Source organism: Semicossyphus pulcher, unplaced genomic scaffold (genome assembly GCF_022749685.1).
Source record: "Semicossyphus pulcher isolate SPU_LCO1_2020_fin unplaced genomic scaffold, fSemPul1.0.p SCAF_13, whole genome shotgun sequence".
Lineage (NCBI taxonomy): Eukaryota > Metazoa > Chordata > Actinopteri > Labriformes > Labridae > Semicossyphus > Semicossyphus pulcher.
Genome location: NW_027211637.1, coordinates 23,054,063 through 23,066,440, shown reverse-complemented (window position 1 = coordinate 23,066,440; position 12,378 = coordinate 23,054,063). Strand labels below are relative to the sequence as shown.

The following is a 12,378-nucleotide window of genomic DNA, read 5'->3' as shown; positions in this document are numbered from 1 at the left end:
GCAAGAAACGGACCATTTGAATTGTGATTTACATCTATTATTGACTGACTGTCCACTAGAGGGAGTTTGAATGTGTCACTGGGGGAGAATAAAACACTGTAAATTGCTTCCGGTTCCACTTCCTATCATCCATTGAGTCCAATTGCAGCTCAGTGATGTCAAGTTGTGCGATTGCTCACCACTACTATCAGCCTGCATGACATCAGCATGTGAGTTAAGTCATGTCTCTCAGCTTCTGTATCTGTACTCTTTCCAGCAGCCAGCAGCATGTTATCTTTAAAGTCCTTTCTATGGCTGGGATGCGTCACTGTCTTGTGATATTACAGTCATACAGATCATGGTTAGTGCATTCTTTAGAGTCTCAGGTGACTGACGCTGCATGTTTTCAGTAACCTCAGCACAAGTATTCATTCAGGCCACAGGACCGCCACACGGTTCCCAGCAGGCTGCAGCGCACTTCAGCTGCTTCCTGTCTGCCTACCTCCTGTTGCACAGAGGGAGGGAGGTAGGATGTAGCACTGCTCGTAACATGCAGACACACTGCTGGGACAGAGCACGCAAGCATCTCCTGCACTGTCCAATCTAATTACTCTGCTCAGTGTCGTTACGTCATCAGCAGGGCAAATGGCTCGTGTAAAAATGAAGGATGGTTGAATGTAAACTGTTGAAATGAATCCTTAGCAATTCAAATCGGAATGGTCAAAGGCTAACAGACCAAAGTACAGGTTCTCTTTCTTTGAGGGGGCCAGTCATGCTTACTGTAGTCCCCCTTAAGCCTCCTGGGACAGAGAGGGAGAGAGAGAGATTATCCTCGCTGCAGTCTCCAAAGGACGGAAATAATTAGTTAATACCTTTGCACAGTCTAAGCTGGTGATTTTCCTGTGTCTGTGTAATGCAAGACAAGATAGGTTCTCCTTGTGCATTTACAAAACTGCTGATCACTTTACCTCAGCATCGGTATGTGTCTCTGCATCAGCAGCTAATGCTCGTCAATCACTTTCCCTGTGTAAACCATTTAAAATTTAGTGGTAACCTATTTGCAACTTAGTGGATTCCTGCACTCAACTCAGGCTGATTGACAGCTCCCTAAAGACATCAACATAACACTAACATGTTGGTGAGCTTAACAGACAGAGAGGGGAGCTCCCAGAGGGGACTTTCTGTAAGAGTCAGGCATTTCCCCACTAATGTAAATCGCTATGTATTGTTTAAATGTGTTGCCAACGCCAAAGAATTACAAAAAAAAAGGGTGGTATGTTGATGCTTTGATGTCACAGAGATAGTTTGTTAATCAGAAAGACAGTTTTAGTACTTTACCTGCAGCTCACACCAGGCAACCTCCACCCAGGTCTCAGTATCCAGGCCCTTGTAGACCGTCTTGAAGGACCCTCTTCCCAGCTCTATGTCAAATTTGAGGAATCTTCCTCCTGGAGATGTGGAGACTGCTTTCATCTCCGCTTCTTCCTCGTTCTCCTCACTGGCCGCCTTGATAGCAGCTTTACCAATATCATTGCATGTAAGATTTAATGCATCTACACCTTTCTCCTTCTCCTCGTCAGCACTGGCGCTCTCTGTTGCGCTGTCTTTTTGCCCTCCTTGACTTTCAGTGCTTGAACCCTCCTGTATCCCGCAACTAGTCCCCCGCGTCCTGTCCACAATTGTTCTCAAGTTTATGTTAAGTATTTTACTCCTGTTGTCGCATTCAGGTGTTTCAAAGGCCTGTTCATCTGTGTCTGAAAACCACAAACTCCTCCTGATGAACCTCTGATGCACACTCCTCTGATAACTCGAGGAAGGATATGCACTGGGGTCGCTCCCTCCTCTCACTAATGAGTCCACAAGATTGACATTTCCATCACCCATGGCCTCATACATATTTGTGGCCAGTTCACGCTGAGAGTTTGGTACAGGTGGATATTTCAGGTCTTGGGAGTTGGAATTAAGCTCCCGCTCCATGGTGAGTTAAAAGTTCAGTCACTTTGGTTTCCAGGTCATTCTTGCCATGGCTAGACTTCCCAAACTGCAGATTTAGGGATGAGTACCTGCAGCGCCCACTCGGTGACGCAGTTTGCCAGCAGAGGCCCCTAACAACACCGGGAGGGATGGCATAGAGCAGATTTCATCCGATATCAAGAGCTGAAAAAGAAATGCTGCCAGTTAGTCAAACAAAACCGAACAATACTGGAGTGTAAGGCAATACTGAAGCTACATTAACTGTGTATTGTGTTCATGAATGTCAGTTATAACGGGTTTTAAGTTGGTCACTAAAAGCAGCTGGATGAAAAGACAAGCCCACGAGATAAAAAAAATATTGTCAGCAGAAGCCATAATTTACCATGTACCGAAAAAGTAGTGAGCTCGAGCTGGCTACGACGACATAAGTAACCGTTAAGTTGGCTATTCCAGAAGTAACGTTCGTTCTACGTGCTAACTTACCTTATCAATAGGTTAGCTAGCGTTCAAACATTTCATCACACTTCAATTGAACCAAGATGGGACACGACTTACCTTGTTCAAAAAGCGACCAAACAAGCTCGGCTAAACTCCTGCTGGCGATACACGACACATAAAACCTGCCTGTATCCAGTTTATATAAAAAACTCGCTAACGTTAGCCGTTTGTCCACGGTAAAAAAAAAAAAAAAAAAAAGGTGGACTACAAAACGCCCTATCTGTTTATAATCCCCATTTTCACACACAAGAGCAACCAACACGGCCACAAACAATTCCGTTTAAACTCAGGTCTTTGCTAACTGTACACGAACCCTATATTAACGGGGGGGAAAAGACCAATATTGTATTTATCTCCTTTGAAGTGCTCTCTCGCGCATCCTTCTCTTCAACGGTTGCAGCTTGTGATGCCGAGTCTCTCCGTGGCTGCTGAATGCGGAGCGTGTAGTTAAAGACCACTCGGGCCGCTCAAACACATGAGAAATTTTAGTTTGCCCCAGTCGTCCCGTCGACAATTAATTTACGCGGACAACTGTTTTCGCTTGTCATCGCCTCTCCTCCCCATTGGGGTTAATACAACGGCGAGGCTCACAAATGTGTTTCCCATTCAGCTCGGTTGGTTCCACGCCCCTGGTAACGACTGGAGGGACCGTCCAATAACACGGCACGCTGGGAGGACACCACAGAGATCCTCATCATGCTGCTGTTTCCACAGCTACAGTGAAACATATCTCACATGAAAAGACCAACTAAGACCTATTACAATAAGTGCATGTAAACGACATGGCGCTTTAAATCATCATTCCTTGCAAAAAGCCTGTAAACGTCAGTAAAATCTCTTTCACGCCCTTCATCAACTCATCCAATCACGTGTCTCTGCCTCTCACTCATAGCTCAACAGCTTGCTTTACATTACAATTTTCTAATCTATACATAAAGCTGTTGTTGTAGCTCTTACTGGAATAACTGCCTGCGCATATGCTGCTCTTTCAAGTAGGCTGTATGCTTGCATGTCCCGTCCTCTCTTCCCCTACAACAGGACACTTTGAATCTCAATTTCTAGGAGCTGCTCCTGCAGCCTGCCGCTGACACGCAGTAGCATACACACAAGCATGGGGAGATGATGATCATCAGCAGCAGCAGCAGCAACAGGGGGAGTGGGACTGAGGTAAGATATAAGAATCTATTTTATAAGGTAATCAGGTACATTTTGCATTGTGCCATACTGGGCTGTATATGTGACTATTTAAGTAGAATAGATTGGTTTGTAAGTTGTTGATTGCACAATTTATAACTACAAGAAATGATAGAAGTATGGATGAAATATGTCTGTCCTCACCAAGGTTTTTTTTTGTAATTCTAACTTTTTTTTTGTAATTCTAACTTTCCTTAACTCCTTTAACTTTGCAAATCCAAATGCATTGCATAATTGCATTGGAATTAAATGAAGCAGTTGTTAAACTTACAGTGTTGATTTGTTTAACAATAGATATTTGTGGTCAATTTTACAGCAATATGTGTTGCATTTTTTCAGGTGGGGTAATCGTGTTAAGATAAGCACTCACTGTCTGCATTTGTATGCTGCTTCTCACATTGCATGTTCTCTGTATAAGAGGAAACAAAACACAATAAACTTATGCAGATAAATTATGCAGATTGCATGCCCAAACAGAAACAAATCAATAAACAAACAAACAGAAACATTTCTTCATGTCTGGTTCAGGCATGCTGTTGGGTCAGATGACAGTCTGGTTCATTTGAGGAGTGAGGTATTGTTGGCACCTGAGTGACCTTATAAATAATGAATGCACTCCTTTGTTTCCACTTCAGTGGCCAAAATGAACACACAAACACTTGCACAGGCAGTTTTACTTTTACATAATGTCACACTACTTTGTGCACCGACTATTGTTGCAGGACGAGGAGGGTTTATGTGGCGAATGAAGTTGCCATTTGATAAGTAATTACAATATGTGGTAGTTTAGCGATGCATCTAGTTTTACTAGGCAAGGGAATGGTCTTCACTATGTCATCTCCATATTCACTGTTTTAATAGAGTCATTTACATACAGATAGATGTGCAAGTGTGTGTGTGTGTGTGTGTTTGAGGAAGAAGAGAGGAGGAAGAGACAGGGGCCCTGCCAGTCAGAGATACTTCCTTGTGATTGTCAAAGCTCAGCCAACAGATGCAGAATGTAAAAACCTCACGCTCAATAAAATGAGCAACTGGTCTCATTTACAATGTGTCTCTCACCAGTGTGAGTCAATAAGAATGGAATCAATCCATGGTTTGTTTTGTGGAGTGAAGATCTTCTTTTGCAGGCTTTCCACAGGCTTTTAATATTTGTGCATGCGATATGATGAAATCAGATTTAAGTGCATCTCAAAGCACATTCTTTTTGATAATCTCTGCAACTTTTCCAAAGTGTTTTATTCTCTGAGTGCCATGGTAGGATATAGAACAGTTATGTTTGCTTTGCACTGTGTAAGGCTGTAAAACTAAAAGCCCTACAGAGAATCATGGAAATTAGATTTACAGTTGGGTCGATCCTCATCTGGAGGAGGGCCAGAGTTTGAGGTGAGTGAGAGAGGCAGGCCGCTGATAGGACATGATGGATGGCGAGCAGAGAAGTGCTGATGTATAAGAAAAAAAACACAAAAGGGGAAGGGAAACACACACCCATGCAGTTACGGATGCTAGTTCATCTGCTTTTTCATCATGAACAGCAGCTGGTCCAGTTAACAAAATAATAAATGCACGGTCTTTAGTGCTGTCCTGCATTGTTGCTGCAAAGAGCTTCCACATGCAGACACAGGACTATGTGGTATGCGGCCTTGTCGTACTCTCACAGTAAAGTGACATGCAGATATTTAGCTGAGCTGTAATCAGTGAGAGTTATGATGTGGGAAAAGGGGAAAAGTTTAGGATCAGGTGGGCAAGTTGAACAAGTTTATTTCTTATGTTTGGAAAAAGGCCAAAACTTTAGTTGGCCATTGCAATGAAAGACTTGATGATTTTATGGTTCAACTGGGTTTAAGGTTTAGGTTTAGTGACAGGAATTTGAAGCCTTTCCAGAGGGTGCAATTTAAAAGTATGTAGCTTATTGCACTGCAACTAGCTACAAGGCAGACGTAAAGGTAGTTATTTATGAGGGGACATGACTTAAGTGGGTGTAAAGAAGTTTAGACTTCCTCCTAGACTGGAGACAAATTAACGGAGAGATTTTCTTCTTCATTTTACCTTTAAAATCCAGCTTAGAATACCTATTCATACTGAATCTACCTTAATGTTAGGTGGCTTTGATGGTCCCTATCTTATCTAATTTGTTCTTTGTACTGCGCTTTTGCACCTTTAAACATTTAAAATTATGTATATTTTATAGTTCTAGTTCAGGAAGTCCTTATTGTTGTAGGAGGTATTATTTTATTCATTCTTAAAGCTCCTGTGAGGAGTTTTTTGCTGGGTATGAAACCTACAAAAGCAAACTAGACCATCAGTGACAGGATTGATAATTTCTATATCTTTAATGCCTGGAACCACTGGCGGGGGGGTAGGTGTCAGACGAAGAGATTAACCGCACGCTGCCTTTGTTTACATTTTCCAGAGCAAAAATTCAAAGTGAGTGATACATATGACTGTTAAAGAAAGCAGGATGAGATTTTTTGTTAAAAACCACCACTTAAGCATGAACAGGACAAAATCAGCAAAGAGATAAGAGGTATGGCTTTGTCCACAGGGGGCGCCAAAATCAACACAACAGAAAGTTCCTCACAGCAGCTTTAAGTCAGATAAATGTATCTGAACTTCTCAAGGGTTCTCTATAAATAAACTAATTTACAATCTGATTTTTTTTTTTCTTATACCCACACGCTGTATCATTATTGCCTGATGTGACTCTGCAGAAAGTGAGCTATGTTAAATATTTTTGCAAAAATCTACCTGCTATTCCACTGTGACGCATAACTGAAAGTTAATACAGCTTTTTCTATCACTCCCTGTCTTCCTTCCCCCCCACATCCTCCTCTGTGTGTCCCCCCTGAGTTTATTTCAGACAAGTAAAGCAGTGTGAATAATTCATCACAAAAATAAAACCTGGGACTTGCGCAGAGAGATTGACTTAATGAGAACCTTTTGTTTCAGACTGTGCAAAATAAAAACAGAACTGTGCTCTGTTTCTCAAACGGGGAAACAAAAGATAGAATAAACATGCAAATGTGTCTCATCTCAGGCGGTTCTCAAGTTGAAGTGTTTTCAAAATGAAAGCCTGGATCAGACGGGTTTCTGCACGTGTAGCATGCCCCGCCCACCCCTCCCGTCACGACGGCACAGTGTGACATACATTCACTATCTTTTTTTTCTACATGGTGTCATCTGCTGTGATTAGCTGTTATCCCATGTTCTCAGCCATGTGATATGAGTAGACAGCAGGATTATTCCTGACATTAAAGGCTGGTGTGACTCAGTAGGTGGCCTAAGGTCACTGCCTTGTATATACACAACGCTAAATTCTACCATAAGTCGAAAAGGGCTCCTTTTATTTGCTGGTGAACATTGGAGAAAGTTCAACGTGTTGTGTTTCTAGACATTGTGACTCCGACCTGTGATCTCACAACAACATTACCTCACTGTGGTCTGTTGATTCGGGGATAAAGGGCCGTCCTTAGAAAAGCCTGTGTCAGGGAATGGGAGCAGCATGGCTGACCCTGACAGGAGAAACACCAAACCACATTGCCTTTTTTTCTGGAGAATGTAGGGAAACATGTTTTTAAGAGCTGTTTAAGTCTGTGTTATGAGTCTTGCCGGGGGGCGTTATGGCTCAGAGTGAAGGATTTGGAGAAAACCCATGGAGACTTTTTTTTTTGGCTTTGTTGGATGTTGTCGGGATCTGCAGCGTTCACATGAAGCTTTGCCAAATTATGAAATGATAGGATGAAGAACTTGGCCCGCGACACATGAAATCCATGACCTAATGGCTTGTTAAGAGAATTAAACATGGCTTTTCCTCTATTTTTTTTTTTACAGGGTTTAAAAAAAACTCATCAAAATAATTACAAAGTACAAGCTCTTCTCCAACCCGCACAACCACACTGTCTGTGCAGTTTGTACTTCCCCTGTCGAACACAAACCAAACCATGCCATCTGATTGTTGTGAATCTCCTCAAGACATTGTAGCTTCCCTGTAGCAAATTACAGGGTGCAGCTCCTCTTTTCCGTCTTTTTGTCTCAGCGCAGAAGGGAAAACAGCTCGTACCAGCTCTGTGGTTTGGTTAATCCCTGACAAACTGTGCTCCCTGCAGCTGCACGGGCGTGTTGTGAGAAAAAGGGGAAGGCTGAAGTGTCGAGGAAGAGACTGTGAGCAAATGCCGATTATTTCTTGTCAGTAGAGAACGGTGTGTGTGCAGTTCAAGGCCTTGACGCAACCAGCCTTCTGTGATTGTGCTCAGGTGTTAGCCAGGGATCGCTTAGTAATGAGTGCAAGTGGATGTTCATTCAGCAGCAGTGCGGATGGATGTGTTTTTTTGCATCATTTTGCAAAAGGCGGACTGTTTATCCAACTCCTGCTTACCCTTCATTTTTTTCTCTTTGCAGGGCAGAGTCCAACAAGATGAAGTAGACACACACACACACACGCACACACAAACAAAACCTGGCTTTGCTTTTGTTACATAATCCTCCCACACACAACGATCAATAGGTTGTAGAATTCAACCTCAAACTAAGTTTTCCGTTGATGCGTTCGGTTATCACCTGTTGATTACTCATAGGAGAGATACAGCATGAATTACTCTCCTCCTTTCAAAATAAAAGAAGTAGAAGTAGTAGCCTGTCTATGAGCTTTTCTGCGTTTTATTCAGTGCAGTTATCAAGCTTACACTGTGACGCTGCTTTGAGAGACAGGGACGTATGAGCAGGATATGGCCGAAAGGGTCACAGCACCACCGGACAGCCACTAACAGCTTTATTTTGAAAAACTCAAACAAATAGTAGATAAGTGCTCACACACTGCACATGCTTATTTGTTTACCTCCACCATGTCTGAATGTGTTTGTTACCAGTATCTCTTTGCAGCACTAATGGCTTCTTGTTGTGCCAATGAGGTCAGCATGATAACCAGTTCCTCACCATCAATGCACAGGAAGCTCAAAATGACTGCTCCAATCACCAGCATGCTGCAGCCTCGTTGCTCCGTAGGGTCAGCAGCAGCACAGAGCGTGCACGCCTTTTTGTTTATTTCCAGGAATTCTTATCTCAAAGTCATAAACATTTTATCTCCATGCCAGATACTTTCCTCTCTCCCCAGGCCTCACATCCAGATGCTCAGCCCAGCAGCCCAGCTCCTCTCAACATGAACCACTACAACAATAAGAAGAGCGCAGCAGAGAGCATGCTGGATGTGGCTCTGCTGATGGCTAACACCTCGCAGCTGAAGGCCATGCTGGATCAGGGGCCTAACTTCTCCTTTTACACCCCCGTCATTGTCTTAATCAGCATCTCCCTGTGTCTGCAGGTCACAGTCGGGGTCATGCTTATCTTCATAGGTGAGGAAAAAAAACAAAGCCCCCCCCTTGAGACCTTTTGGTGTCTTTCTTGTCTGGTGAGCTTCACAACCTTTGTGCTCCATCCCCTCCGCCCTGTTTCTTCGGCACGATGCACCAATGTCAAGACTACTGATTTCCGACAAACAGGCCATTACAGGCAAGCTGTTTCCATGGCAACCCGCCTGACACAAGGTCATAGTTCAATGTGTTTCAGTGCTGCCGGGTGTCGGGGGAAGACTGTCAATATGTCAGTGTACATGATTTGCGTGTCTTGCCATAAATAGAAAGACAGAGAAGATACAAGCACACATGCAGGGATTTTGAGGAAGTAACATCCTGGGTATGAAATCTGCTTATTTAAGATGAGAAAATGGTTTATAAGTGCAGGTATGTACAACATCAGGATCAGACCCTACCTTTCAGAGCTTGCAACACAACTGCTGGTCCAGGCTGCTGGTCACGCATTGATTACAACTACTGGCAGGCCTTCCTGCACGCACAGTCAAACCTCTGCAGATGATCCAGAATGCAGCAGCGCGACTGGTCTCCACTGTTCATATCCCTCCACTGGCTCCCAGTCACCGCTCGCATCAAATTCCAAACCCTGTTGCTCGCTTACAAAACAGCAACAAAAAACGTTTCCTGCCTACCTGAACGCCCTCATCCGGGTCTACACTCCCTCCCGCCCACTACGCTCCGCCAATGAAAGGCGCCTGGCACGCCCATCACAACAGGGCCCTACGTCGCTAACTAGACTCTTCTCCTCTGTAGTCCCCTGGTGGTGGAATGAGTTACCAAACTCCATTCGGTCTACAGAGTCCCTTTCACCTTTAAGAAGAGGCTAAAGACCCAGCTCTTTGTGAACACTTCTGACCTTAATGATATTGAAGCTGTTGATGGTGATGACTTTGAGGATGTTATTGATGTGGATTAGGATATTCATGATGATGACTATATTGATGCTGCTGCTCCTGTTGGCACCAGTGTCCGGTCGCACTTGAAGCTGTTTGTTGGTACTGACTGACTTCGTTCCCTCCTGTCTTGATCGTTGCTTGTGTTGTACTAACTCTCAGATGTACGTCCTTTGGACAAAAGCTAAATGAAATTGTAACATTGTTACATTGTAGGTTAAAGTGCAGTAAAATGTACTCAGACAGAGAGCAGGTCAGTGAACTTTAGCCAGGTCACACTGACTCATCTCAGATCAAGCAGTGGGAGTAAATTAAGATTATTTGTCAGTATCCGCTCTTGTAATATCCTGATATAGATTGACCCCACAGACACATATGTTAACCCCTTTTGTCCTCCTCCGTAAGTAGTAATTATGATCTAATAAATACAATTCTAATTAAAATATTTCAGGCCATTTCCCTCCTAATCTAATCATTATATCTATACAATAGAGAATGATTAATTTCTCATGATTATGCTTATTAAATTGAATCATAGTTAACTATAAAATAGGATTGCCTCATTTTTGTATTCCAAAGCATCACGTGTCAGGGAGAAGGTCAGCATGTTAGTCATCACACATTCATGAAGGCCTGACCCCCTCCTTCCACCAAATCCTCTGACTCCACCGGGCCCCGAACAGCCCCCCTCCCTCGCCTCCGCCAGAATATCAAACACATCTCATTCTCTTCGCTCTTTACATTCCTCTTCCTTCATTTTCTCTGACTGCTCTGAACCCCGCTGCCCCCTCCTCTCTCCCCCAAATCCTCCCCTCCCTCTCCCGTGGATCCAGCCCTGTCTAAGAGAGCCAGTGGTGCGTGATGTGAGTGGCCTACATACCACCACTACTCCCCCTCCCAAACCCCTGTCCACCCCACCCCGGGCAGATCAGACATACACAGGCAGGGTGCTCTCACCGTTTAACCTCTGGTTATCTCCTATTGACATACACACGTAGTCACACACACACTTCCCTGATCACACCTTGATTATAACATTATTCACAGGCCAGTCCCTGTGACGATGAAGCTGACAGCTATAATTAGTTCTTAAGTCATTATCACAACATGGATAATTTCTGTTTTTCATCACTTGGTTAAGTGAACAAAGCTGAAACTAAATGGCGCAGTGTTATACAGGAAATACAAGCTTCCCTTGATCAGCTCACTCTTCCTGTATTGTTCTTCCTGCTTATTTATCACAATCTGGATGTCTCAAAATAAGTCCTGCAAAAATAAAACAGTTCTTCCTTTTTATTGTTTTTCTTTTTGTGTCTTAATCATTGATAATTATGCGAACAGATATGGGTAATGTTTGGATAAATAATCATTATATTCTGCCTTTCACAGACAAAGAAATGTACAGCACAGTATATGCCGCAAAGGATTTGACCTCTTGTAAACAATCTGATATAAACCTCCAATATCAGGAATCCAAACAGACTTTTGGGGGATTTTGGGTGGAGATCAGCTGCATCAACAGCACGTTATTGAGTATGAAATTCTGTGCTATAACAGCCGGAGTCCCTGAGGTGAGCAAGCTCACAGACTTTAGTCATAAAGAAGCGAGATTAAAAACCATGTTTAGAATATTTTTTGAGCCATTAAAGAGGGACAAAGGTCTCCTTTTGCTTCTCATGTATGCACAAGATAGCTTCTGTCGCTTGTTACACAAATGCTCGGCCTGTTTTGTCGGGTTGAAGCATTAAAGAAAAAGGAAAGCTACATAGTTGAGGTCAGAAATAACATCTTATGAACTCAGTATCCTTAACTGATCCCAATTATTCCTTTATCCTCATCTGCCCGTGTCAAACTCAAATTTTTGATCTTCTGCAATTTCTGCAGGATCACTCATGGATGCACCCAAACTCAAGCATATATGGATTTATGGTTGTCAGTAAATCAGTGTATATTGAGTTGGCTTGAGTCCCAGGATAAAGTAGATTGCTGGTGTTTGATTAGACACTCATTGAGTGTGTGTTTGTGTGTTTCCTTGTTTTGTCCGCAGTTCGATGGGACCTGAATGATGAGCAAAAACACTGGAGGCTGGATGTTATGGAGGACTTGGCCACATGCCTGGTTTTTATTATAGTGGTCTTGAACGTCTTTATTACAGCGTTTGGAGTCCACAGGCAGGACCGCAGCGACTGAAGGAACACACAGGTATTCTTTCTATAATCACATATTCTCTCTCTTTCTCTGCTCCCCTTTCTCAATACAGTTTTTTCTCTCTCTTGCCTCTCTGTGCAGTTTGCTCCCAAAACATCAATTTAGTCAGCATATTTTTGGTCCTCACCTCTCCTGAACCCGACCTTCACAATCCCCCTACCTGACCTACAAACACACTGACCTTTTCCAGGCTCTCAGAGAATTTTCCACCGGAAAACAACTCAAAAACAAAAAATCCAGCAGCTGGCTCATTTACCAGAAATTCATTG

General features: G+C 43.2%; 2 protein-coding genes across 3 annotated transcripts in view; one reads left to right on the top strand and one right to left on the bottom strand.

Annotated features, from left to right (window-relative positions):
• The window catches only part of LOC138589285 (serine/threonine-protein kinase WNK2), a 40,339-nt gene extending 37,745 nt beyond the window's left edge, over positions 1–2,594 (bottom strand). For both annotated transcript variants that reach the window (XM_069659498.1, XM_069659499.1), the window contains exons 1-2: positions 2,509–2,594; positions 1,318–2,136 (exon numbers count right to left, since the gene is read on the bottom strand). In XM_069659498.1, the coding sequence (XP_069515599.1) occupies positions 1,318–1,956 (639 nt within the window). In that variant the 5' untranslated portion in view covers positions 1,957–2,136; positions 2,509–2,594. The remainder of the gene's footprint in view (positions 1–1,317; positions 2,137–2,508) is intronic.
• A 976-nt stretch (positions 2,595–3,570) lies between these two features.
• On the top strand, positions 3,571–12,091 carry LOC138589380 (ninjurin-1-like). Its single transcript, XM_069659642.1, has 3 exons — positions 3,571–3,618; positions 8,753–8,990; positions 11,949–12,091. Exons 1-3 carry the CDS (start codon positions 3,571–3,573, stop codon positions 12,089–12,091), a joined length of 429 nt encoding a protein of 142 aa, XP_069515743.1.
• Positions 12,092–12,378: the final 287 nt, after the last annotated feature.

What these genes read in the sequence shown, in the direction of transcription:
- LOC138589380 (XM_069659642.1), top strand. Translation starts at nt 3,571, where the DNA reads ATGATGATCATCAGCAGCAGCAGCAGCAACAGGGGGAGTGGGACTGAG. An exon ending in ACAGGGGGAGTGGGACTGAG is followed by an intron (nt 3,619 to 8,752) that starts GTAAGATATAAG and finishes CTCTCTCCCCAG; the next exon opens with GCCTCACATCCAGATGCTCA. An exon ending in GGTCATGCTTATCTTCATAG is followed by an intron (nt 8,991 to 11,948) that starts GTGAGGAAAAAA and finishes TTTTGTCCGCAG; the next exon opens with TTCGATGGGACCTGAATGAT.